Source organism: Budorcas taxicolor, chromosome 5, assembly GCF_023091745.1.
Source record: "Budorcas taxicolor isolate Tak-1 chromosome 5, Takin1.1, whole genome shotgun sequence".
In the NCBI taxonomy this organism is placed as follows: Eukaryota; Metazoa; Chordata; class Mammalia; order Artiodactyla; family Bovidae; genus Budorcas; species Budorcas taxicolor.
This window is the reverse complement of record NC_068914.1, coordinates 100,591,028-100,616,669: the sequence shown is the minus strand read 5'-3', so window position 1 is coordinate 100,616,669 and position 25,642 is coordinate 100,591,028. Positions and strand designations below refer to the sequence as shown.

At 40.2% G+C, this 25,642-nt stretch overlaps 1 protein-coding gene across 13 annotated transcripts in view; it reads right to left on the bottom strand.

The window, feature by feature from the left end:
- The window catches only part of R3HDM2 (R3H domain containing 2), a 161,647-nt gene that overhangs the window by 33,676 nt on the left and 102,329 nt on the right, over positions 1-25,642 (bottom strand). For all 13 annotated transcript variants that reach the window (XM_052641446.1, XM_052641447.1, XM_052641453.1 and 10 more), the window contains exons 4-9: positions 11,357-11,556; positions 5,075-5,116; positions 2,880-2,966; positions 2,237-2,363; positions 1,164-1,242; positions 455-514 (exon numbers count right to left, since the gene is read on the bottom strand). In XM_052641446.1, coding sequence (XP_052497406.1) covers positions 455-514; positions 1,164-1,242; positions 2,237-2,363; positions 2,880-2,966; positions 5,075-5,116; positions 11,357-11,521 — 560 coding nt within the window. In that variant the 5' untranslated portion in view covers positions 11,522-11,556. The remainder of the gene's footprint in view (positions 1-454; positions 515-1,163; positions 1,243-2,236; positions 2,364-2,879; positions 2,967-5,074; positions 5,117-11,356; positions 11,557-25,642) is intronic.

Sequence of the window (25,642 nt, the reverse complement as noted above, 5' to 3'; positions counted from 1 at the left end):
AAGGAAGCTAGATATTTACTCAATGGTAACCAAACAAGTTCTCTCAGCTTTATCTACAGTATTGTGTAGATCCCTCTGACCCACTATCTTCATTAAGACTGCTCCTTAGACAAAAAGCCCTAGGTCTCACCCACCTGGATGATATTCTACAAAGAAAAAAGGGAGAAACTTAAGAATAGTGAAATATGGGACAAAGGGCTAGCTGCTGAAAAGATATAAATATTTTTCAACTCAAGTCTAAGTGATAATTTAAAAACCTGATTTAGTTTCCACACATATACATTTTGATTCACTGCGATTATGTCTTCCCAACTCTTCCTGGTTCCTAGTGAGTTATTACTTCAAAATTCAGACTTTAAGGGAATGATAAAAGAGGGATATCCTTAAATTTTACCTAAGTTTCTTTCCAGTACCCCCTCCCACCTCTAAGGTGTATTTCATTCAAGTAACTTACTTGTTGTCATTAATAAAGTCCAGAATCTCCTGTTCTAATTTTAGCAGCATCATTCTGTCCCTGTTTAAAAAAGATTAAAACAAAACAAAACAAAAGGCAGCCCTCCCATAGGCACTGACACAAAGATTGAAAACACAACCTGCTCACTATAGAAGCTTAAGGGAGGGATAAATCCAAACTCTAAGAGTGGATCAAAAATGCAAAGGCTGCCAACCTCACTACCCTGTCTTATGTTACTTTAAAAAAAATCAAGCCTCCTAATCATGTCCTCTGTTTCCCTTATCAGAAACCTAATTCTGTTGGCAGTCATAGTCATACAAACACATACTTCATACTTATACTAATCGTAATTCTATACTCCATCTGGTTATTTATAGAATTTGTAAACAAGTATGATTTAGCTGTTACAAATCAATTCTTTTTTCTTCTGTACTTTTTAATTGTATTCTTAAGCCTCGATATTTCTTTGTCTCCATTCTTCCACAGAATTTTTCTCAACTCTTCTGAAAGCAGAAATCTCAATATAAGGGTATTCTGAATCCCTCCACAGATATAAAACTACTTTGGAGAAAAATGGTGGTGGGGGGTGTAGGGGAAATGGGCATCCCAGATTCTAATAATAATAGAAAAATTTGGAGAAGCTACTTGGCTTCTTGGGTATTCTGCTGATATCAGCCCCTTTCCCCCTTCCATCAAATCATGTTATTACCTTGGGTTCTTTTTCAGTGTATTTACAAGAAATTCATGTAGGTCTATTCCAGTGGAGTCCGTATATTCTTGGCTGGAGTCTAGAACACCACAATGAAATAAATTTGAAATAAATGAAACTGCTTTGTATGATATTTAACCCCAAGCAGAAGCCTATAATCTGATCAGGAGACATAAGAGGAAAAGTAGAATCAAACTTCAGGAGTTTTAGCTTAAAATGAGAGTAACCTTGATTTACCAGCCTCTCAAAATTTCCCATAATGACAGAAGGTGGAATCTGGGTCACAGTGTTTTATTCATATTACACTGAATAGTCACCTTGCCATCAGTAAGTATTTACCAAAAGGCCAGACCAAAACAAAGGTTTTATTCTAGTTAAAGAAAATAAATTCTAGGTAAGGTCTGATGGGGCTGAATTTTCCAGAACCTCAGCAAATATATTCAAATGGTGATTATTTATATGTTTATATTTGCTTATAAAATTTTAACACTACGATTGCCTTTTCCCTCTTAACTATCATTAAAAAAATTTGTTTTTGGCTATACCACATGGCTTGTGGGATCTTAGTTCCTTGACCAGGGATCGAACCTGGGCCCACAGCAGTGAAAGAGTTGAGTCTTAATGACTAGACTGCCAGGGAATTCCCTCCATTTCTGTGGACCATGTCTTTTTGCTACCAGCCCAAGAATTTAAAACCAAAGAGAGCTTAATAATTATATGCAAATTTAATTATTAAAAAAAATCACTCTGAGCATCTCCAAACTACAAATGGTATTGAATCTGCTACCAGTGGTAATCCATCACTATTTATTCCAAAAGTAAGAATAAAATCAGAATTGACTACAATGTCCTCCTGCTATCGGTAGCCCAATGTTAACAGAGTAGCTCTCTGTCAGCCCTTAAGGCAGAGCTGGATAAAGCAGCAAAGCAAGTAACCTAGTTAGGCAACTCCCCAAACAACGAAGTCAGCAGGACACCGTACACTGCTGGGCCGATAAGGCCGGTGGGGAGGTGGAAGGGAAGGGCACCGCAGAGCCAGGCCCTAGAACAGATGAGAGGGGTAAAGTCTTCACCTCTAGACAGCATCCTCCTGGGGACCTTTTCTTTGTTTTTGTCCTTGTCTTCCTTTTCAGAGACATCCTTTGTGGACTTTTCTTCCTCCTTGTCAGAGGGGCAGCTGATGTGCAACTGAATTATATCCTTGGACAAGGAGAAAGAGAAATATAATCAAAAGGGAAAACAATTAACTCTCCTGCAGCTCCTTTAAAATCTAAAAGGCGGCAAATCTTAGGGTGACAGCATTGTATTAAAAAAGAGAATATTTTAATTAAATTGTTTTAGCTTTTGTTCTACCAACAAGGTAGAGGCCAAGTCCTTTCTGCCAATAATCACAGCCTACTCTTTGGAGAGCTCAAGTTATGCTGGCTGTTTCTGGCATAAGAATTAGAATGGAAATGGTTCTAACCACCAGAGGGAAAGGTGTGGTTGGGAAAACATGATCCAGCCCTGGAATCTCCTTGTCTGCATCATCCTGGGTGGTCCAGGTGTGAAGATCTATACTTCATGCTCTCATTCATGCCACTTTATTGCAACAACTTGTTTTGAAGCTTTTTCTACCCCAATTTCCAAGCCTAATGTTGACGCCATGGTTGTGACACCACTGTTCAGCAAACAACTGCCAAACTCAAAAGCTATACGTACTCATAACGGACCTACCTGGGTTTCTAGTGGCCCGTCAACAAATGGAGCAGAGGATTCCTCACACACTGCAAGGCTGCGCACCAATTTCAGCTTGGAATTAGACTGGGGGAAAAAAAAAAAAAAATATATATATATATATATATATACACACACACACACACACATACATACATATTCCCTTGGGGAACATTTGGAAATCTTTCCACTGAATAAAGGGCATCCTCTTTGGTTCTGTTAGTTGCTGCTTCCATTAAAGAGAATTTTTTTTTCCTTCTTCAAACAGGTCCTTCTCATCCATTCCTGATCCACTTGAAAGGTAATTCCCTTGCTTACAGCAGTAGATATATAACAACAAAACAACTACTTTTGGCTAGATGATAGGCAAGCCACTTTGTTTAGCTCTCCTCTCTCTCTAGCTCAGTGCTCCATTAGACTTGGAAGTTAACTGAGAATACACAGCAGCAAAACTTAGTAGAAAGACTAGATTTAAGAGGCAGAAGTCCTAGCTTCAACTTCTGGTTCAAACGATGAGATATGAGACCTTCGGCAAACCACTTGATCTCTCTGGATCCTCTTTTTTTCCTCACAATGAAAATGGGATAGAAATGCCTAAGTTCTTGTGAGAATTATATAAAATATGTAAATATATGTACCATAAATAGTGTTTAGCATACAGTGGACAACAAATGCTAAATGACTCTAAACCTGAGGTAGCAATGTAATGGGAAAAGTGTCTAAGAAAAAAGTAAAGAGAAAGAAAACCTTCTAACACGTGGGGTTCAGTGTACTAAAGAACTAAACTATTTGGTTTATCTATGCTACTTGGAGAATCCCCCCAAAATCTGAAATTCACTTTATAAATCACTGCTCTTCCAGGCATCGCCAAAGTCAAAAATTACAGTGACTCATTAAAAATCTACCTATAAACATTTGAGAGTTCTTATAATAAAATAAAAGTTTACAGTAAACACAAAAGTACAAAACACAGTATGTGTGTTTCAGGTTGTACAGTACAGTGAAAAGAATTTCCAATCCTGAAGAACTGACTTTAAGCCTAGTTTTGCCACTTACTAATAAATGTCCTTTGTCAATCTCACTCAAACTCTATTAAGCCCAAGTTTTCTCCTCTGTAAAATGGAGACAATAACAATAGCAACTTTTTAAACTTCTCTGTCTTATTTCAAAAGTTTGGAGGAAGTGAAATAGCAGAAAATACCCTCTGGTTTGCTTTTTTCCCCCCTTTATGAGGTGTGCCAAGCAGCAGGTGTGCCATACAGGATCCTAGTTCCCTGACCCGGTATCGAAGCTTTACCTCCTGCATTGAAAGTGTAGAGAATTAGCCACTGGACCGCCAGGGAAATCCTGAACACCCTTTTTACTGTCAAGTCCATTACTTGTGGATTAGGCCATGGAAGGCAGTCCACAGAACCAATTTATCAAACATCACAGTCTTCTTCAAACCCAAGCTACATACTGGCTGGGACACTCCCAAATTCTACCATTATTTTTCTAGGGGAAAAGGGTGGACACCCTTAATTACTACTTCTGTTGACAATTCTTCCCAATGTAGGACAAGTTTAATATTTTACTGTTCCCTAATTAAAATTAAAAAGCTATCACACACTAACACCTATAGTCGTCCCTGATAATACTGCTTAAAATAATCTGTGATATGCTAATTTTATCATACAATGATTAAAAACAAAATCCTCCTCCCTGAACCAAACTAAAAGGTGAACCAAACCAAAAGAAAACAAAGCCTCTATTTTTAGGACGTCCAAAAATGTTGAACCATTTTACTAATGAGGGAGGATTTATTTTACAGAAAATTCTCATGGCAAAAATCCCCAAAACTGTTGGGGGAAAAATAAGAGAGCCAGAGATGAGCAGAGAAACTAACATTACAACAGAACCAGTATCAATCTGCTCAGGCTTTGTTTGTGGGAGGCTTTGGCTGGGTATCCTTTCAGGTAACTGAAATAGACTAAAGATAACAGAAAAATAAAGCTAGACATTCCAACAGGACATATGTATATGTGCAATGCATGTTTGTGATTGTGTGTGTGTGTATGCATGTTCACAATTAGGGTACAAAGTACAGGCAAAAAACCTTACATATATATAACCTAAATACACTAGATATTAGTGTTAAGTCCACTGGTACAATGTGCTACTAATAACACTAGAAGTTACAGAGGAAGGGCTCTCACCTTGGCTCTTTTCCTGGCATGACCATGGTTGGCTGTCCGCCTCTGTTAGAAGGGGATTAGAAAATATTAAAGGTAGAGGAAATAAACACAAGTTAAAAGCAATACCAATTTACAGAGAAAAAGCACTAACTTTAAAACCACTGTAACAGCCAAACTATGATGAGACCCTGTTGTCATGGTTGTCCCCCAAGCTAAAACTCTAGCAACTGTGACATGGAGGGGACCACAGGCCACCTACAGACAAATCACTCACCATGAAGATAAAAAACAGAAAGAGACTGACTGGTTGGCCTAGTTCATAGATTGATAAAAATTACTTTTGAATAAACCAGGGAATCCTCTCCTGATTAGGATGGTTCCAGAAATATTGCTACCATAGCATGACGAGTGTTTCTTTCCCAAACTTTGCTAACAGAAGCCTATTTAGCCTGTAATGGATGTGAAATATGGCCTCTAAGCATCACTTAAAATACTATCTTTGTAGGACAACACATCTAGAGTTCTAACTTCAGATACTCAAAAGACCTGTTCCTATGGCTGCAGAAATGGAATGAAGGCTCTTCTTGGCAACTGCCTACTTCCTGGAATATGAGAATCCTCCCAGTGCTAAGCTCCTGGTTGTTGGCTCTTATAGCCTGTTTGGGTCAGGGATATAAGATGGGACAGGATAAAAAGAAAGGATCATGGAAGATGTGGACAAGGCCTCCAGAGCAAAGGGAAGTAAGGAGAGTGAGTAAGGAGGAGGATAGAAGCTGAGGAAGATGAATGAGGGCCTGAGGTGGGATGAAGGGAAAAATGACTAATTAATTTATGAGGTTTCTGAATAGCTGAGAAGTCAAAATGGGGACTCTGGAGAAGAGGTTGGGTAGTGTTATGCATGGAGAAGGCAATGGCAACCCATTCCAGTACTCTCGCCTGGAAAATCCCATGGACGGAGGAGCCTGGTAGTCCATGGGGTCGATAAGAGTCGAACACGACTGAAGCGACTTAGCAGCAGCAGCAGCAGCAGCAGCAGCAGGGTTATGCATGATACTCAGAGCTTCTAAGATGTTTGGAATGGAACTGTCACTGGGGTGTGGAGAAAACTGAGGCTGGTGGGTGGAGGAGGGGAAACAAGATGGAGGCAGAGTGCCAGTATGGTTCTGGGTAGGTGAGGCTTTCTCTTTGCTTTGTCCTCTTCACTAGTTACCAAATAACACTGCTACAATGCAAAATGGAGAACTGGAAAGGTGGATGGAAAGAGGAAGAAATGACGGTGAATCTGGTCAGTGGCAAGATCTGTTACAGTAAGAGAATAGTCCCGGGATATGAAGCAGTATTTGTCGCTATTTTTTCAAATGAGTAAGAACATACACATGGCACAAAACAGAACAGTAAGTCTCCTCTTACATGTGTTCCCCAGCTACCCGGATCCCTCCTAAAGGATCAACTAGTACTGAATTTCTTATAATCTTTCCAGAGATCTTTTATGAATCTATAAGTTTATTGTACATGTGTACACACACTTAAAAAAAAAAGGATATTGTAAACACTGTCCTAAACCTTACTTTTAAACTTTTCTTCAAGGATATACCTCCACAGAAGAGATACTGTTTTTCTCAATGGCTACATGGTATTCCTTTGTGTGGCCATACACAAACTGTACCATTTAGGATGTTTCTCATGTTTGTTAGTATAAACAATGCTTCACTGATTATATCATTGAGTATACCTGCAAATACTGTACAGTCCATTTAAAATTTTTATGAAGTATTGCTAAATTGCCCTTCAGAGAAGTTATACCAATTTCAGTCAGTTCAGTTGTTCAGTCGTATCCATCTCTTTGTGACACCATGGACTGCAGCACGCCAGGCTTCCCTGTCCATCACCAACTTTTGGAGCTTGCTCAAATTCATGTCTATCACGTTGGTGATGCCGTACAACCATCTCATTCTCTGTTGTCCCCTCCTCTTCCTGCCTTCAATCTTTTCCAGCATCAGGGTCTTTTCAAATGAGTTAGTTCTTTGCATCAGGTGGCCAAAGTACTAGAGTTTCAGCTTCAGCATCAGTCCTTCCAATGTATATTCAGGACTGATTTCCTTTAGGATGGACTGGCTGGATCTCCTTGCAGTCCAGGGGACTCTCAAGAGTCTTCTCCAACACCACAGTTCAAAAGCATCAATTCTTCGGCTCAGTTTTCTTTATAGTCCAACTCTCATATCCATACATGACCACTGGAAAAACCATAGCTTTGACTAGACAGACCTTTGTTAGCAAAGTAATGTCTCTGCTTTTTAATATGCTGTCTAGGTTGGTCATAGCTTTTCTTCCAAGGAGCAAGTGTCTTTTAATTTCATGGCTGCAGTCACCATCTGCAGTGATTTTGGAGCCCAAGAAGATAAAGTCTGTCACTGTTTCCATTGTTTCCCATCTATTTGCCATGAAGTGATGGGACTGGATGCCATGATCTTAGTTTTCTGAAAGCTGAGTTTTAAGCCAGCTTTTTCACTCTCCTCTTTCACCTTCATCAAGAGGCTCTTTAGTTCCTCTTCACTTTCTGCCATAAGGGTGGTATCATCTGCATATCTGAGGTTATTGATATTTCTCCTGGCAGTCTTGATTCCAGCTTGTGCTTCATCCAGCCTGTCATTTCTCATGATGTACTCTGCATATAAGTTAAATAAGCAGGGTGACAATATACAGCCTTGGCATACTCCTTTCCCAATTTGGAACCAGTCTATTGTTCCATGTTTGGTTCTAACTGTTGCTTCTTGACTTGCATACAGATTTCTCAGGAGACACATCAGGTGGTCTGGTATTCCCATCTCTTCAAGAATTTTCCAGTTTATTGTGATCCACACAGTCAAAGGCTTTAGTATAATCAATAAAGCAGAAGTAGATGTTTTTCTGGAACTCTCTTGCTTTTTCGATGATCCAGCGGATGTTGGCAATTTGATCTCTGGTTCCTCTGCCTTTTCTAAATCCAGCCTGAACATCTGGAAGTTCATGGTTCCCGTACTGCTGAAACCTGGCTTGGAGGATTTTAAGCATTACTTTGCTGGCTTGTGAGATGAGTGTAACCATGTGGTAATTTGAACATTCTTTGGCATTGCCTTTCTTTATGACTGGAACGAAAACTGACCTTTTCCAGTCCTGCGGCCACTGCTGAGTCTTCCAGATTTGCTGGCATACTGAGTGAAGCACTTTAACAGCATCATCTTTTAGGATTTGAAATAGTTCAACTGGAATTCCAAAACCTTCACTATCTTTGTTTATAGTGATGCTTCCTAAACCCCACTTGACTTCACATTCCAGGATGTCTAGCTCTAGGTGAGTGATCACACCATTGTGATTATCTGGGTCATGAAGATCTTTTTTGTACAGTTCTTCTGTGTATTCTTCCACCTCTTCTTAATATCTTCTGTTTCTGTAAGGTCCACACCATTTCTGTCCTTTATTGTGCCCATCTTTGCATGAAGTGTTCCCTTGGTATCTCTAACTTTATAAATACCAATTTACATCTCTACAAAAATGTATAAATCTGCGAATTTCTCAGAATGCATAATTTTCATTTAATAGTCAAACACATACTGAAGGCCTAGTATGTATCAGACCCCATGCTAACTACTAGAGGATACAGAGATAAAAGACAGAAACCTTGTCAAAAAGGAACTCATAATTCTGTTGAAGAAGACAGACAAATGGACAATTACAATATAGGATACTACGTGCATTACAGAGGTACTTATGAAGTGCAATAGGAGTGCAAGTATCTAACTAAGACCTGCTGCTGCTGCTGCTGCTAAGTCACTTCAGTCGTGTCCGACTCTGTGTGACCCCATAGACGGCAGCCCACCAGGCTCCCCCATCCCTAGCATTCTCCAAGCAAGAACCCTGGAATGGATTGCCATTTCCTTCTCCAATGCATGAATTCATAAATTCACATGTTCATAAATAATGAGTGGCTGCAAGGAACTGTGTTGGGCCTTAGAGATACAATGATGAGACTAAACTGACCTGGCAAAGGCCAGGGAAAGAACACCAAGGAGGGCGTTCTAGTTAGAGAAAGCATGTATAGAAGCATGTTTTCTCCAAACTTTTCAGCTCCAATTTAAAACAGGGACCAGGGAATCCATTAGGCTGAAGCATAAAAGGCCAGAGGTGGATGGATAGCAGGCAAGAGGCTAGGTCACAATATGCCATGCTGACAAATTTGGGACTTAGCCTAGGGCATGAAGAGACACAGAAAGGTTGAAGAGAATAAACACAATCAGATCATTATTTCATAGCCATCTTTCTAAAGCAGTATGGTAGATGAATCAGAGGGGATTACAAGTATAAAGGCAGAAAGCCTAGCTCAGTTCTTTAAAGGACCCACCCAAGAGTTCAGTATTTGTTACGTCAAGGCTTGCCCATTCTAAACTGAATCTCAGAACCTGTCTGACATAGCACTGTTTTCATGCAAAAGATGTTCTGAATTCCAACTGCTGATTCCAAGAATACGTCTCATACAGCACAAGTAATGAAAGTACCCTTTCCTCAAACTTTCCAGCTCCAATTCATAATATTCCAGAACAATATTTGGAACTATCCAGCTCTAATTCGTAACAGGTACTCTCAGCATCAGTAAGATTCTTGGGGAGACTTAAGACTTGAGGGGAAGGTAAGAGAAAGAGCAAGCTTTTTAGTGTTACTGAAGAGGAACACGGGTACAGGGAGAAGGCTTCTGAAGGGTGGCCAAGGATGGCCAAGAATGAAGACTTGGTAGAAGGAGCAGGAGCTCCAGGAAATGGCAGCAGCAACTCAACCTGCGCTAGCAGCCACAAAAGGAGTCTTGAGGGGAGGCAGGTTCCCTTCCCAGCCTCCCACACAACCTATCTGGATATACAGGTGAAGACATTCTTAAACCAAATAAGTATCCATAAGGCATACAAGGGCTTCCCTGGCGGCTCAGAGGTTCAAGCGTCTGCCTCCAATGTGGGAGACCCGGGTTCGATCCCTGGGTCGGGAAGATCCCCTGGAGAAGGAAATGGCAACCCACTCCAGCACTCTTGCCTGGAGAATCCCATGGATAGAGAAGCCTGGCAGGCTACAGTCCACAGGGTCGCAAAGAGTCGGACACGACTGAGCGACTTCACTTCACTTCACTTCAAGGGATACAAAACCTATAGTCATCCTTTCTTTTCTGTGTATCTTCAAGAAGAACACACAACAGGAGTTCAGAACACCACTTAAAATAGTCTCCTGAGAACAGAGTAGCTTGGACCCAAAAGTTCATTTAATTATTATCGTCCATGTAACATGACAGCACATAATTAAATATTCAGCACTTATCTATCCTGAGGATTTAAAATTCATTATTGGTATCAGTGGAAACTAAAAGTAGAGCTGCAACAGCGGCAGACTGTCTCCCCAAACTCTGGGAGGATGGTGGGGAATGACAACTCACATGCAAAAGATGATGAAGAGAAAAGCAGCCATGAGAGAGATCTGGCAAACTGTAAGAGGAAAACCGTAGAAACAGCAGGAGCTAGAGAACAAAATGTTTCAGAGCGGTGTCTGATTGTTTAAACTAACTATCTACAGTTAACAGTCTACCTCCTGGGCATATAATAAAGACCAGTCTCACCCCTGGGCAAGAAGGAAAGGATTTATGCTATTTCGGCTTGGGTAACAGAGGAAACGAGTTGTAACCACAAGGAGGAGAACTGGAACAGGTAAGCTAGAGAAGGCTCAGAGGCCGGGCTGGCTGGGTACCAAAAAGGAGCCCTGGAAGAAGCTCGGCTGGCAATCTACTGCCATCATATCTGCAATGCAGTATGAATTTGGATGGAAAACAACATGGCAACCAAAGAATAAAATTCTTCTCATGCACATTTACCAAGTGGCTAGTTCAGAGACTATTTCTGATCCAGAAAATACTGACTGCTTTAACACAACCAGAATATGAATTTAACACTGTGTAAAGCCAGGCAGTTCTCATTTTAAGAATTTATTATAAGCCATATTATGACATCAAATATCACTATATAGTTTATTTTTTTATCATTAAAAAATATCAAAATGTAGCAAGAACCAGTGTTACTCAGGTCCTAACAGATTAGGGATTTCATACTGTTTTCTTTGAACTTCATTGTGGACTCTGACAAAAAGTGGAAGAGATATTTCTTGAGAGCCGAAGTGTGGCTTTTTGGGAGATTCAAATGTCTGTATAAGTGACTGGCTTCCTATAGATCCCTAATACCATCCATAAGGACATTTCTGTTTTGCTGAAAAGAATGCACATGGTATTCTAATCCTTACCTGTGTCTCCTGACGCAAACTGGTATCTTCACTCTCTTTCTCAATTTCTTCTTTGCTTGGAGTCTTAGATATAAACTTGTTTTTGTTTACAGATTCTTCCACCAGCTTTTTTTCCGATTCTTTCATTATTTCCAGGGTCTCTTGAGTAGTGTTGCTGTTAGACATCTTCTTCAATAGAATACAGTAGCCTCTATGGACTCCTAAAAAAACATGAATTGCATTAAACAGGAGTTGTGCATCTATACTTAATACACTTACAAGATTAGCATTTCACACAGAAGCCTACAATAGCCTTCCTATAACCCAGTATAGGGTTCTTTGATAAATGTTGCCCCTAGATTATCTAATTTCATTTCATTTTTTTTTTTAAACTTTGGGGTGTGGTGTGTTAGTAGCTCAGTCATGTCCAATTCTTTGTGACCCCATGGACTGACTATAGCACCTGCCAGGCTCCTCTGTCCATGGGATTCTTCAGGCAAGAATAATGGAGTGGGTAGCCATTCCCTTCTCCAGGGGATCTTCCCAACCCAGGGATCAAATGCAGGTCTCCTGAGGTAAAATTGACATAAATTTCATATATTTAAAATGTACTAGGAGGAGGAAATGGCAACCCACTCCAGCATTCTTGCCTGGAGAATCCCATGGACAGAGGAGCCTGGCAGGCTATAGCCCATGGGGTCATACGAGTCAGATTTAGCGACTAAACCATCACCACAGGAATTCTCTGGCAGTCCAGTGATTAGGACTCCACATTTTCACTGCTGAGGGCCCAGGTTCAATCCCTGGTGGGGAATTAAGATCCTGCAAGCCATGTGGTACAGCCAAAAGAAATGTACAATTCGATGAATTAAGAAACATGCATACATTTGTGAAACATCGTCACAATCAAAATAGTGGGCATATTACAAAATCTTCCTCCGGCTCCTTTATAAACCCGTCCTCCCCTCTCCATATTTCCAGCCAACCACTGTCACTACAGTTCTGTCTCCATTTTCTAGAATTTTACATCATACCTTATATGGATTCTTTTACTCAGCACAATTATTTTGAGATTCACCAGGATTCAGTTCTAAAGCAATGCAGTATAAAGTCCCCTTGGCATTTTATTTTCTCTCCCTTCTTCCCTCCAGAAATTTTGCTCACATTTTCAGCTTGAGCACTTCACAGAGTTAACTCACCAGACTCTTCAGAAAGGTGGAAAATATAAAGCTCTATTCAATACTAGAGAAGATCACTCTTCTTTCCCAAGGGAGAACCCCTACAGCTACCACAAACCACAATACTGTTACCAACTTCAAGTGTTTCCTCCATCAAAAAGCAGCAAAATCAGACAATGTTTACAGAATCTTAAATTCTTTCCTTTATCTTAAGCAAACCGAAAAGGTAAGAACAGTTTGTAGTCATCTGCTCTTCAGAAAGACCGGGTCTCTCCCTGGAGGAAGGGAGAATCTTTGCTTTGCTATTCACTATTTGAGTTCAGTCACTTTACTGCGTCCCAAAGACACAGAGATTTATAATGCAGGGGTTGCTAGCTCTTGTCACTTGCTATAGCTACAAGAAATCCTGTAATAAGGTCAACATAGTAATCTCAGCACATATTCAGAAACAGAAGCTGATGCTCTATACAAAGATTCATGTTCTCAACAACTGTTGAAGTCAAACATGCTTAGCTCCAACAATGGTTTATAATAGAGGCTATAAACCTTATGTGGATACTTAAGGTATCTCCTTACATGGATTACTGACTGTACTTGAATCCTAAATAATTCTTTCCCCTCTTTAAAAAGATAAGACTGAAAAATAAAATAAAATAAAAAGATAAGACTGGAAACCCTCTCAGATGTCATGTCTCTTGGCATGTGACCCTAGAAACTAAGCTAAACAAACAGAAGTGTTTCAAGAAACTTGTCATGCCGGACATTTTTTCTTCCTTCAAATCAGTTTCAAGGATAAGACCCAGAAGGTTCTTAAGAAGCATGTGTAACCTCAACCTGGCATAAATTAGTCTGCAAGATTATTGCTTTGTTCACCTTTTGGTAGCTCCTGAGCAGCTGCCTGGAGACTTAGTTTAAAAGGCCAGAGTCACTCATACAATCAGTCATACAGTTGAATTTAAAGATGAGAAACACTGGAAGATACTGACTACACAAGGAAAATGGCTGATATTTTATTTTTTAATTGATTCAGTGTCTGGAGATTTCTATAAAAAGACTTCCCTGGTAGTACAGCAGTTAAGAATCCACCTTCCAATGTAGGAGATGTGAGTTTGATCCCTGGTCAGAGAGCGAGAATCCCACATGCCATGGGGCAACTAAGTCCATGTGCCAAAACTACTGAGCCCATGTACTCTGAAGCCCATGTGCCCCAACTCCAGAGAAGCCTAAGCACTGCAGCAGAAGCTGGCACGCGCCACAACGAAGACGTAACGCAGCCAAATAATTTATTTTAAAGTTATAACCTACAGAGCTTATGGTCATTGGCTGCACATGGGAACTGCACACACACATATACTTGTCTTCTCTCTCCGTAGATAAATCAAGCCTCAATTCTCTTCAGTCTGAAGGATAGTAAATCTTAGTACATCCCTTCTCTGTATCTCTTAGCTGGGAAACATCAATAAAGATGCGAATTGGAAGAGTTCTTAGATACAACCTCATGCTATCATCCCCATCCTCCCCAAAGAAGAGTTCCTTTGTGCGAATTCCTGAGAGGAACTTTCTTTCTTCTAGAAAACTCCCAGGACAGGATCAACTCACCATTTTATAGCCTTAACTTATGACTCAGCTGGTAAAGAATCCGCCTACAATGTGGAAGACCTGGGTTCCATCCATGGGTTGGGAAGACCCCCTGGAGAAGGGAAAGGCTACCCACTCCAGTATTCTGGCCTGGAGAATTCCATGGACAAAGTCGGACACAATTGAGCAACTTCACTTTTACTGTTGTATAGTTTCTCCCTATAGAAAGCTATGAACTGTTTCAATCCTGACCCTAAATCTGCCTTAAGAGTCAAACAAAATTAAGTTTACTACTTTTACCACATGACAGATCTTTAATATTTTTCTTTTTCAGGCTTAAATAACCTTAAACAGATTACTCTGTCAGAAAGAAAAGTTAGAGGTGGGGAGTGGGGAAAACTGGATCAAGGTGGTCAAAAGGCACACACTCCTAGTGAAACAACACCTAAGAGCTGCAGATGCAACAACTATAGCGATGACTATAGTTATAGCGACGCTGGTTAACTGCACAGTACATTTTCAAAGTTGCTAAAAGAGTAGCTCCTAAAAGTTCTCATCAAAAGAAAAAAATTTTTGGCCTGGAATTGTATTTAATTGAATTTTAAAAATTCACTCAACATAAATTAAGCACTTTGAAGTGAATTCAGTGCATTTAGTATATTCACAATGTTGTGTAACCATCACCTCTGTCTAGTTGCAAAACAGTTTCATCAACCTAGAAGGAAACTGTCTATTAGGAAATGGATGTTAACTAAACTTATTGTGGTAATCATTTCATAGTATATGTATGTGAAATTATTAAGCAGTACACTTTAAACTATGGTTTTTCCAGTGGTCATGTATGGATGTGAGAGTTGAACTGTGAAGAAAGCTGAGCGCCGAAGAATTGATGCTTTTGAACTGTGGTGTTGGAAAAGACTCTTGAGAGTCCCTTGGACTGCAAGGAGATCCAACCAGTCCATTCTGAAGGAGATCAGCCCTGGGTGTTCTTTGGAAGGACTGATGCTAAAGCTGAAACTCCAGTACTTTGGCCACCTCATGCAAAGAATTGACTCACTGGAAAAGACTGATACTGGGAGGGATTGGGGGCAGGAGGAGAAGGGGATGACAGAGGATGAGATGGCTGGATGGCATCACCGACTCGATGGACATGAGTCTGAGTGAACTCCGGGAGTTGGTGATGGACAAGGAGGCCTGGCGTGCTGTAATTCATGGGGTCGCAAAGAGTCGGACACAACTGAGTGACTGAACTGAACTGAACTGAACTGAACACTTTAAACTTATACAGAGCTATCGATCAATTAAATCTCAATAAAACTGAAAACATGGGAGAAAGTGGTATGGAAAAATGTAAAGTAGCAGTTGTTTCTTTTTCCAGGATGAGCTTCAATTACCAAACAGATATATTGTCAAATGAGAATAATAACTTTGCAGCTCCTCTTTACCATCTAAGGCAGAAAAGGCTCAACTGTCTGGACACCTGGACTAATAACTTCATGGTGTCAAAGCACTAACGAAAAAAATCAACTAAAAACAAAAAACAGTCTTTCATAACAGCCACCTATGGAATATGGTCACACATTCCAACTTCAGGTGCAAGGAGTCACATGGTTTCCTTCACTCACTGGGAAACAGGAAAACTTGAACTTTAGATTAAGACATCCATAAAACAGACAGTGATTAACGCATCCACTTTTAAGAATTCTGACAGTCATTTCCACTGAGACTACTGGCCTCTTAAAGATCTGTGTAAAACAAAGTAATTCTTACTCTAAGGAAAGAGGAAGCAGCAGAGGAAACGGTGCAGTAGACCTTATATTGGCTGCCTATCCACATCTCTTTCTCCCACACTTCTCTAGCCCAGATTTCCTCTTGGTGTTTGCCTTCCTCTGAGGACACGACTGGCGAAGGTGGTCCTATCCCTGAGTCCTACGAGGTGGTTCCTAATTAGCCAGACTAATCACGGTAATTGTTTTCTTTTGTGAATGGGTTGGGAAGGGACAAGTGACTCAATCATTACCAGCTAGACATGAGAGGGCTTTGCTGGGTAGGTGGCTTTAAAGAAAGCCCATTGTATTTGAAAGAAAAAAAAAAAAAGCCACTAGAGAAATGCTTTTCTTCTGCTGAAGGTTGTCTTCTGTGTAGATGATGCCTGGACTGCAACAACCTACAAACACACGGAGAAAGGTGCATCAGAGAGAATAAGCTAGTAATGAGAGGTCAGAGTGTTACTTACTATCCTAGAGTTACCCATCACAAGATACTTGGTGGTCAAAGCTGTATTACTTCGCTGGGATTCTGTTTTGTTCTATAATTTTAACTACAGTCACTTCTAACCCTGTAATCCTACGCAGAAGGCTCTCTTTATCTGTTGGGGCATAAGGATCCCTGGAAACAATTTTTTCTGGGCCAAAACAAAGCAAAAGTTGCAGCCAAGGGACAAGATAATTTATTAGCAGGAAGAAAAGAAAGAAAAGTCTTTAAAGAGCAAAAATAAAGTCAGCAGATAAGGGTTAAAAGGCAAAGAAACAATTTCCACTGTGGATGGCTTATTCAATGAAGAAAGGAACTATTTCACATATAAGTTGACTAAAACAAAGCAAGACAGTAAGCTCCCAAGAGAACCTAGATGGTGTGCTTCCCTACAACCTATTTGCGTACACTGTACATTTCACCCTGGCAAATAGCACAATTTTAAGGCAGAGTGTCTCCTGAGGACACTCAGTGGCTCGAAGCTGCACAGAGCAACTGTCAGAAGTGAGGGGCAAGGAGAGGGAGTGAGGAAATAGGATGATACAGGAGAAGAAGATTGGAAGCCAAGATTTGGCAATTTTTTTCAGGGAGAATATTGCATATTCCCCATAAATTTTTTGACTGCCAAGGTAAGTATCTTCCAGAGCACAGTGAGATTATATATCCTTCCATCTACTCTATAAAAACCTTCTAGGCATTGTGCCAAAAAGAATATATAGAGGATATTCAGAGATAGAAGGGCAATTTAATTTTCTTCCTTTTAATCTATGACCAGGCAGAGAGAATGCAAGAAAGAAGAAAATAACTAGAGGCTAAAAATTCTGACTTACTCTGTGGCAAAATCCCTATAAACTTTCTAATCCTTTTCTAATTTATACATCAACAGTAAGTTACTCCCAACTGATACCCATATTGAAAAAATATTTAAAATCTAGGGGCTCAGGAGAATGGATAAACAAATTGTGGTATATTCATATAACAGAATACTATTCAACAACTTAAAAAATGAACTTTTGGTATCTGCTTTCCTGTGAGGACACATGATTAGGGAAGGTGACCCTATCCCTGAGCTCCAAGAAGGCTGATGAATCGTGGTAATTCTGTTTCTTTTTTGAGACTTGAGAAGAAACAACTGATTCAATCACCACTGACCCCATTGGCTGTATACTGACATACACAAAAACATGCATGGATTTCAAAACTGTATGGTAGGTAGAAGAAAGCAAATCTCTTTCCCTAAAAATATAGACTATGTAAATCCACTTACATGAATTTCAAGAACAGGCAAAAGTACCTGACAGTGGTTTAAATCAGAAAGGTTTGGGGGTAAAATACTCATTCAAAAGAGACATAAAAGGCCCTTTAGGAGTGATGGAAATATTCTGCTTTGTTTGGGGTAGTGGTCACATGGGTGTATATAAATGTCAAAACTTAGTTATTAACTGAGTGCTTAATATTTGTGTATTTTACTGTATGTTATTTAAACACACATACATACACAAAGAGAAAAAAATGCTCTTAGGAGTCAAGACAGTGGGGACAAAATATTCATGGGTTTAAAATGACAGGTTAAAAACAAACTGTCCAGACACTCATGATAGCTTAGCCTATTTATACACTCTTTGACACTAGAGTTAGCACAAAAGGAAAAACCATTAATGTTTATTGAGCACAATTATGAACCTGGTGACTTTCTATACTTCAAATTATATCCACCAAGAGTAGGTAAGGAATTAACCCAAGGTCACACTACTATTAAATGACAGAATCAGACCTCTGGTGCTGATGCCAAAGTCTGCATTCTTTCTATGACTCTGATTACTGTTTCTATACATTACTTTAATCCTAACAAAACATTAGGGTATTTTTCAGATGAAGAAACCAAAGCTCTGAGGAATTAAATAACTTTCCCAAGTTAATACAATGAAGGGGCAAAGGCAAGATTCTAGCCTAGCTGTGTCTGATCCCAAAACCAAAGTTCTAGGTGTCCCAAGGTAGACATTCAAGGGTGTTCTGGGACATGAAGTATGGGATGGAAGGAGTGCCCAGATCCAAGGTCTCCCTTCAGAGAGTGTCAGTGGGGGATATATTTTGGGGCTTGCAAACTCTCCCATTTTTTGCCTCAATCTGAGTCACCTCTCAGGACTTTGAATTTTTTATAGTTTATAGAAAACATCTTGTCTGATCTTCTAAAGGTATAAAATATCATCATTTAATAAATAAAATACATTGTTGAGGGCCATACAGTCTGTAAAAGAAGCTAGAATTCAAACCAGGTCTTCTTGATTCCAAAATCCCATGTTTTTTCCACTACAGTGTCCAAAGGACAAAAAGCAAAAAAGCATGGTAACTGTATGTCTGAAAAGGAAAACTGGTTCAACTGCTCTTGGGACAAGGACAAGAAAGAAGGCTGTACTGAGTTACGAGAGATACAGGTCCAACACTCCCTTCTCATCAAAGAGAAAGCAAAATATGGGGGAATAGAGTATAAAGTACTTATGGAACATGTAAAGCTATAGCTATGTGACAGTCACCAAGTCTTTCAAAGATTTCAGAAGTCAAATGTCATAGGTTTCACTAGCACTAAGCCAATAAAAGCAACAACAACTGTGCCAATTCTCCAAATCAAAGAAGCATGAGAAAACCATTCTACTCTATAAACGCAAAAGGATTCACTGGTGTGTAAGGGAGGCCACAGTTGGCTGATGTCCACAGCAATTCCTTCAGTTCAGTTCAGTCGCTCAGTCGTGTCCGACTCTTTGCGACCCCATGAATTGCAGCACGCCAGGCCTCCCTGTCCATCACCAACTCCCGGAGTTCACTCAGACTCGCGTCCATCGAGTCAGTGATGCTATCCAGCCATCTCATCCTCTGTCGTCAAGAGAGAAACAAGATTGAAATGTTCTGAACATGTACCTTCCCTCTTTGCTCAGTATCTGTTATGGTTGTACTTGCCCCAAAATGTGAGCTGCAGGTGCTCTGATTAATGGACTGAAGTGTCAGCTGGGCTTCATTATAGTTTTATCGGCTTCTCTACATTCTTGGCCAAAAATGCCCATTTTATTTCCTTGAGCAAAATAGAACAAATCATATTTCCTCCTCTTTCAAACAAAAAGCAGCAGTGCTCCAACAGTGGAACACCTCTACTACTTCCATTTTCTTTAGCTTTATCACAGTAATGCCACTACGTAGAAAATAACATCGAATTTTAGAAATGGAAAAGACTTTGAAAGTTCACACTGTCTTTTCCCACATCCTGGCAAAACTGCTCCCAACTAAACCCAGACAAGACATGCTAGGAAAGAAAACAAAAAAAATCACAATTTACCTATTGCTTATGGCATTTCAAGATGCCTTCTCTTGCAAACTTAAACACTATGCAGCTAAGTGTGTATTGCCCACTGTGATGAACTCAGAGGTCAACCTATGAGGTGGAGAGGGCACTTAAGCCAACAATTTAGTTTTAAAATAATCTTTCAAAATCTAAAACTGAATGTGAGTTTGGCCAGAGAAATAAGGTAAGAACAATCTAATTTCACATGAAGGAACTGGAAAACTTTAAGAATCATTACTCCTTAAGCCTCCGCTACAAAGGAGAGCCTGCTGTTCATTCCTCAATATCCAATCACCTCTTTCTTAATACAACTATTGATTTTCAGTTGGGCACATGGCTGACTGTAAAAATGTTGCACATATTCTAACTTTCATTATAGCTAAATGAATGTGTGACTAGGTTGCGGTCCATGGGATATAAGAAGAAAGAAGTATTATTATGGCTGGATTGTGTCCTCTCAAAATTCACATGCTGAAGCCCTATCCACTCCCTTACCCCCAGTACTTCAGAATGTGACTGTATTTGAGATGGGGCCTACAAAGAGGTGATTAAATTAAAGCCTAATCTGGCTGGTATCCTTATAAGAAGAGGAAACTGAAAAATACAAAGAGATATCAGAAAAAAAAAAACCATGGGAGGACACAGTAAACAGAGGCCATTTGGAAATCCAGGAGAGTGGCTTCAGGAAAATTCCAGTCTGCTGACACCTTGATCTTGAGACTTCTAGCCTCCAGAACTGTGAGAAAATAAATTTCTGTTGTTTATACACTCCTGTTTGTGGTATTTTGTTACAGCACCCCCAGGAAACTAATAAAAATAATAAACACAAATTGTATGAAGTATCCTTAATGGAAACAGATGGCCTTTCTTCACTGATCCCTGATTCTTGCTGTCTTGAATGCAGAAGTAAAGGCTGGCACTTCACTCATCATCCGAGGCTGTGAGATGATAGGATTGAAAACCATAGACAATGGGCCAACAGAAGAAACCTAACTCCTTGATGAGACCAACTCTGGATTGGACTGGCTACCTCTGGATTTCCTGAATGTAAGAAAGACTTCTTTTGTCTTGTTTAAGATACTATTTAAGTTTTGCTGTAATATATATTAAAAGCACACATACTCTCTTAAAAAATGATAAAAAATAATACCAGACCACCTTACCTGCCTCCTGAGAAATCTGTATGCAGGTCAAGAAGCAACAGTGAGAACTGGACATGGAACAACAGACTGGTTCCAAATTGGGAAAGGAGTACGTCAAGACTGTATATTGTCACCCTGCTTATTTAACTTATATGCAGAGCACATCATATGAAATGCTGGGCTGGATGAAGCACAAGCTGGAATCAAGATTGCCAGGAGAAATATCAACAACCTCAGATACGCAAATGACACTACACTTATGGCAGAAAGTGAAGAAGAACTAAAGAGCCTCTTGATGAAAGTGAACGAGGAGAGAGAAAAAGCTGGCTTAAAACTCAGCATTCAAAAAACGAAGATCATGGCATCTGGCCCCATCACTTCATGGCAAATAGATGGAGAAACAATGGAAACAAGTGACAGACTTTATTTTCCTGAGCTCCAAAATCACTGCAGATGGTGACTGCAGCCATGGAATTAAAAGACGCTTGCTCCTTGGAAGAAAAGCTATGACCCACCTAGACAGCATATTAAAAAGCAGTAAAGCAGCTGTTACTTTACCAACAAAGGTCCATCTAGTCAAAGCCATGGTTTTTCCAGTAGTCATGTATAGATGTGAGAGTTGGACTGTAAAGAAAGCTGAGCCCCAAAGAATTAATGCTTTTCAACTGTGGTGTTGGAGAAGACTCTTGAGAGTCCCTTGGACTGCAAGGAGATCCAACCAGTCAATCCTAAAGGAAATCAGCCCTGAATATTCACTGGAAGGACTGATGCTAAAGCCGAAGCTCCAATACTTTGGCCACCTGATGGGAAGAACTGACTCACTGGAAAAGACCCTGATGCTGGGAAAGATTAAAGGCAGGAGGAGAAGGGGACAACAGAGGATGAGATGGTTGACGGCATCATCGATTCAATGAACAAGAATTTGAGCAAGCTCCAGGAGTTGGTGATGGACAGGAAAGCCTGGCATGCTGCAGTCCATGGGGTTGCAAAGAGTCGGACATGACTGAGCAACTGAACTGAACTGACTGTAAGGAAAAGGCTGAGCATCATTAAAGGGTGAGTTAGGGATGGCTTCCCCTTCAAGGATCACTGCCTTGTTGCGAAGGGGTGTGCATAACTCTGTAAAGTGATGAGCCATGCCGTGCAGGGTCACCCAAGATGGACAGGTCATAGAAGAGAGTTCTGACAAATATGATCCACTGGAGGAGGGAATGCAAACCACCTCAGAATAACTGTGAGAATCATGAGAATCTTGCATACTGGGCTTCAGCATTATGTGAACCAAGAACTTCCAGATGTCCAAACTGGGTTTAGAAAAGGAAAAGGAACTAGAGATCAAGTTGCCAACATTCACTGGATTATACCAAGAGAATTTCAGAAAAAACATCTATCTCTGTTTCATCGACTACACTAAAATCTTTGACTGTGTCAATCATGAAAAACTGTGGAAAGCCGTCAGAGAGATGGGAATATCAGACCATCTTACCTGTCTCCTGAGAAACCTATATCCAGGTCAAGAAGCAACAGTCAGAACCCTGTATGGAACAACTGACTGGTTCAAGACTGAGAAAGGAGTATGACAGGACTGTCTGCTGTCACTGTTTAACCTATACACTGAGCACATCATGAGAAATGCCAGAATCAAGATAGGCGGGAGAACCATCAACAACCTCAGATATGCAGATACCATTGTAAGGGCAGAAAGCAAAGAGGAACTCAAGAGCCTCTTGATGAGGGTGAAAGAGGAGAAAGAGCCGGCTTAAGACTAAAGGTTACAAAAACTAAGATCATGGCAACTGGCCCCATTCCTGCATGGCAAATAGAAGGGGAAAACATGGAACTAGTGACAGATTTCATCTTCTTGGGCTCCAAAATCACTGCCGACAGTGACTGCAGTCATGAAATCAGGAATCAGAAGACTACTGCTTCCTGGCAGGAAAGTGATGACAAACAAACCTAGACAGTGTGTTGAAAAGCAGAGACATTACTCTGCCAATAAAGGTCCATATAGTTAAGGCGATGGTCTTCCCAGTGGTCATGTACGGTTGTGATAGCTGGACCGTGCAGAAGGCAGAATGGCAAAGAATTGATGCTTTTGAACTGTGCTGCTGGAAAAGACTCCTGAAAGTCCCTTGAGCAGCAAGGAGATCAAACTAGTCACTCTTAAGGGAGATCAACCCTGAATATTCACTGGAAGGACTGAAGCTGAAGCCCCAATATCTTCGTCATCTGATGTGCACAGACGACTCACTGGAAAAGTCCCTGATTCTGGGAAAGATTGAGGGCAGAAGGAGAAGAGGGCTTCAGAGGATGAGATGGCTGGAAGGCATCACCAGTGCAATGAATATGAACTTGGGCAAACTCCAGGAGAAGATGAGGGACAGGGAGGCCTGGTGTGCTCCAGTCCATGTGGTCACGAAGAATCGGACACAACTGGGTGACTGAACAACAGTAACAAGGGGTGTCTTTCACAGTGCCTTCTTCTACCTGGTTACTCAGCCTTTTCAGGCCTTTACTCAGATGCCATCCCAGGGAGCTTTTTTCTGGTCACAATAACTAAAATCACAAAATCCCAAATACTTCCCATCCTATTTTTCTAAGGCCTCCCCCACAAAAAGTTAGTCAGGTATCAAACAGATTTTTTGCTCCTCTCTGCTCAACAGATGAATCGGAAGTTTCATTTTATTCCTCTGAGACAGAAAGTAACCGTATGAGAAGTTCACAGCTCACTTACAGAGACTCAAATGGTTCAAAGGAGGGGAACAGACTCATGGACCTTTTGAGGTCTCTCTCAATCCTTCAAATCTGTAAATAGCCAAGCATAGGAACACTGGAGGAGAGAAGAACAAGACCCACCACAATTTCTCAAGTATTCCTGACACAAAATGTAAGAAGAAAAACACAATACTCTTTTCTCATTTGCAAGATCTAGAAGGGGTACTTTGTTTATATGAATGAATCATTTTCAGTCATAAGGTACAGAGGAAGATCCATGCCATGATCTGCCGTGATAAGGAACTAACACTGAGTTAAGTGAAATCTCGCTCTCTTTTAAGTTGATAAATATGAACAAGCTACAGAAGTGAAGATGGAGAACTCAGAAGCTACTCCCAGATCATTCTCTAACACCAGATCAAATAATGTGCAATATAACATTTACATGGACTATCGTATCAGAGTAGAAGAGAAAAAAGAAAAAACAAGAAAAAAGCTGCCAATTTCTGACTCAGCTCTAAAGCTACCAAAATAAGCAAGGCAGCTTCAGATATCAAGACAGATCTCTAGTCTAGAGGCCAGAGTTTGACTTGGACTTGGCATAAGCCCAACTGACTGCAGCAGCAGCTCAATTCACAGACAGGTGACAGGTATTTCCCCCCATATTTTCTCCCAATCAAATCAAAGCAAGAAGGTAATGTATTATTACAACTGTTTACATTAAGCAGAAAATTTTGAAAGGGAAGAGAAAACCACCTTTTATCATTCTTGAAACAATTTAGTTCACAACTCTAGTACAGTATTAATGTCATATATCACTGAATAAATGAATTCTGCAAGGTTAAATGATGATGTATTTATGTTCTAACTGCTCATTGGCCCAGGGTCAGCCAATCTGATCCAGGACTCCATGGCAACAGGCTCTATCACTAAGCTACAAGATGAAATTCCCCTTGCCGCCACCTTTTTTTTTTTATAAAATATTTTCCACAGAAACTGCTGCAAATATTGTCAAAAAATAGTCTTCATAGGCAAATAAGAAATGCTGATACACTAAAAGTGAATAGTAGGGGAAAGAAAGTGAATAGCAATCACAATGAATCTATGCAAATAACGAGGGATCTCCCAAACTCCAGAAATCGTCTCTTGTTTAGCTTCAAAGGAAAAATTCAGGAATCTTTGCACTGTGAAAAATCATCAGTAGGAAAAATTGTGGGATTAGTACAAGTAAAGTGCTGCCTAGCTGAAATTCCAATATTGAAGTGTCCCGTGCTACAATGTATGGAGAAAGCTAAACATTTTAAGACTGCTAATCACTGTAATGAAACTGTGTCATCTGCCGACATGCACAGACATAGTGACTATCATAAAGAGTGAAGTAAGTCAGAAAGAGAAAAATAAATATTGCACATTAATGGAATCTTAAAAAAATGATACAGATGATCTTATTTGCAAAGCTGAAATAGAGACACAGACATAGAGAACAAACTGTATGGATGTCAAGGTGGAAAGGGGTGGGTGGGATGAATTGGGAGGTTGGGACTGACATATAAACATACTCAACTATGTATAAAATAGACAGCTAATGAGAACCTACTGTGTAGCACAAGGAACTCTACTTGGTGCTCCGTGGTGACTTAAATGGGAAGGAAATCCAAAAAGAGGGGATATATGTATATGTGTAATTGATTCACTTTGCTGTACAGCATAAACTGACACAGCAGTATAAAGCAGCTATATTAAAAAAAGAAAAAAAAATTCTCCCAACCTTTGCAAGAGGGCTTCCCAGGTGGCTGCGTAGGTCAAGAATCTGCCTGCCAATGCAGAAGATGCAAGAGATGTGGGTTTGATCCCTGGCTCAGGAAGATCCCCTGGAGGAGGGCATGGTAACCCACACAAGTATTCTTGCCTGGAGAATCCCATGGACAGAGGAGCCTGGCTATAGACCACGGGGTCACAAAGAGGAGGACACGACTAAAGCAACTGAGCACAACTTTTTTAAGTTTCCCATAACTTTCTTTGAAATGTTAAAACGAACATCAAACTCCACAGATTTCAGGCTCTTGTTTTCGATATTCTCAAATCAGTCCGTTTATACAGTTTCTAT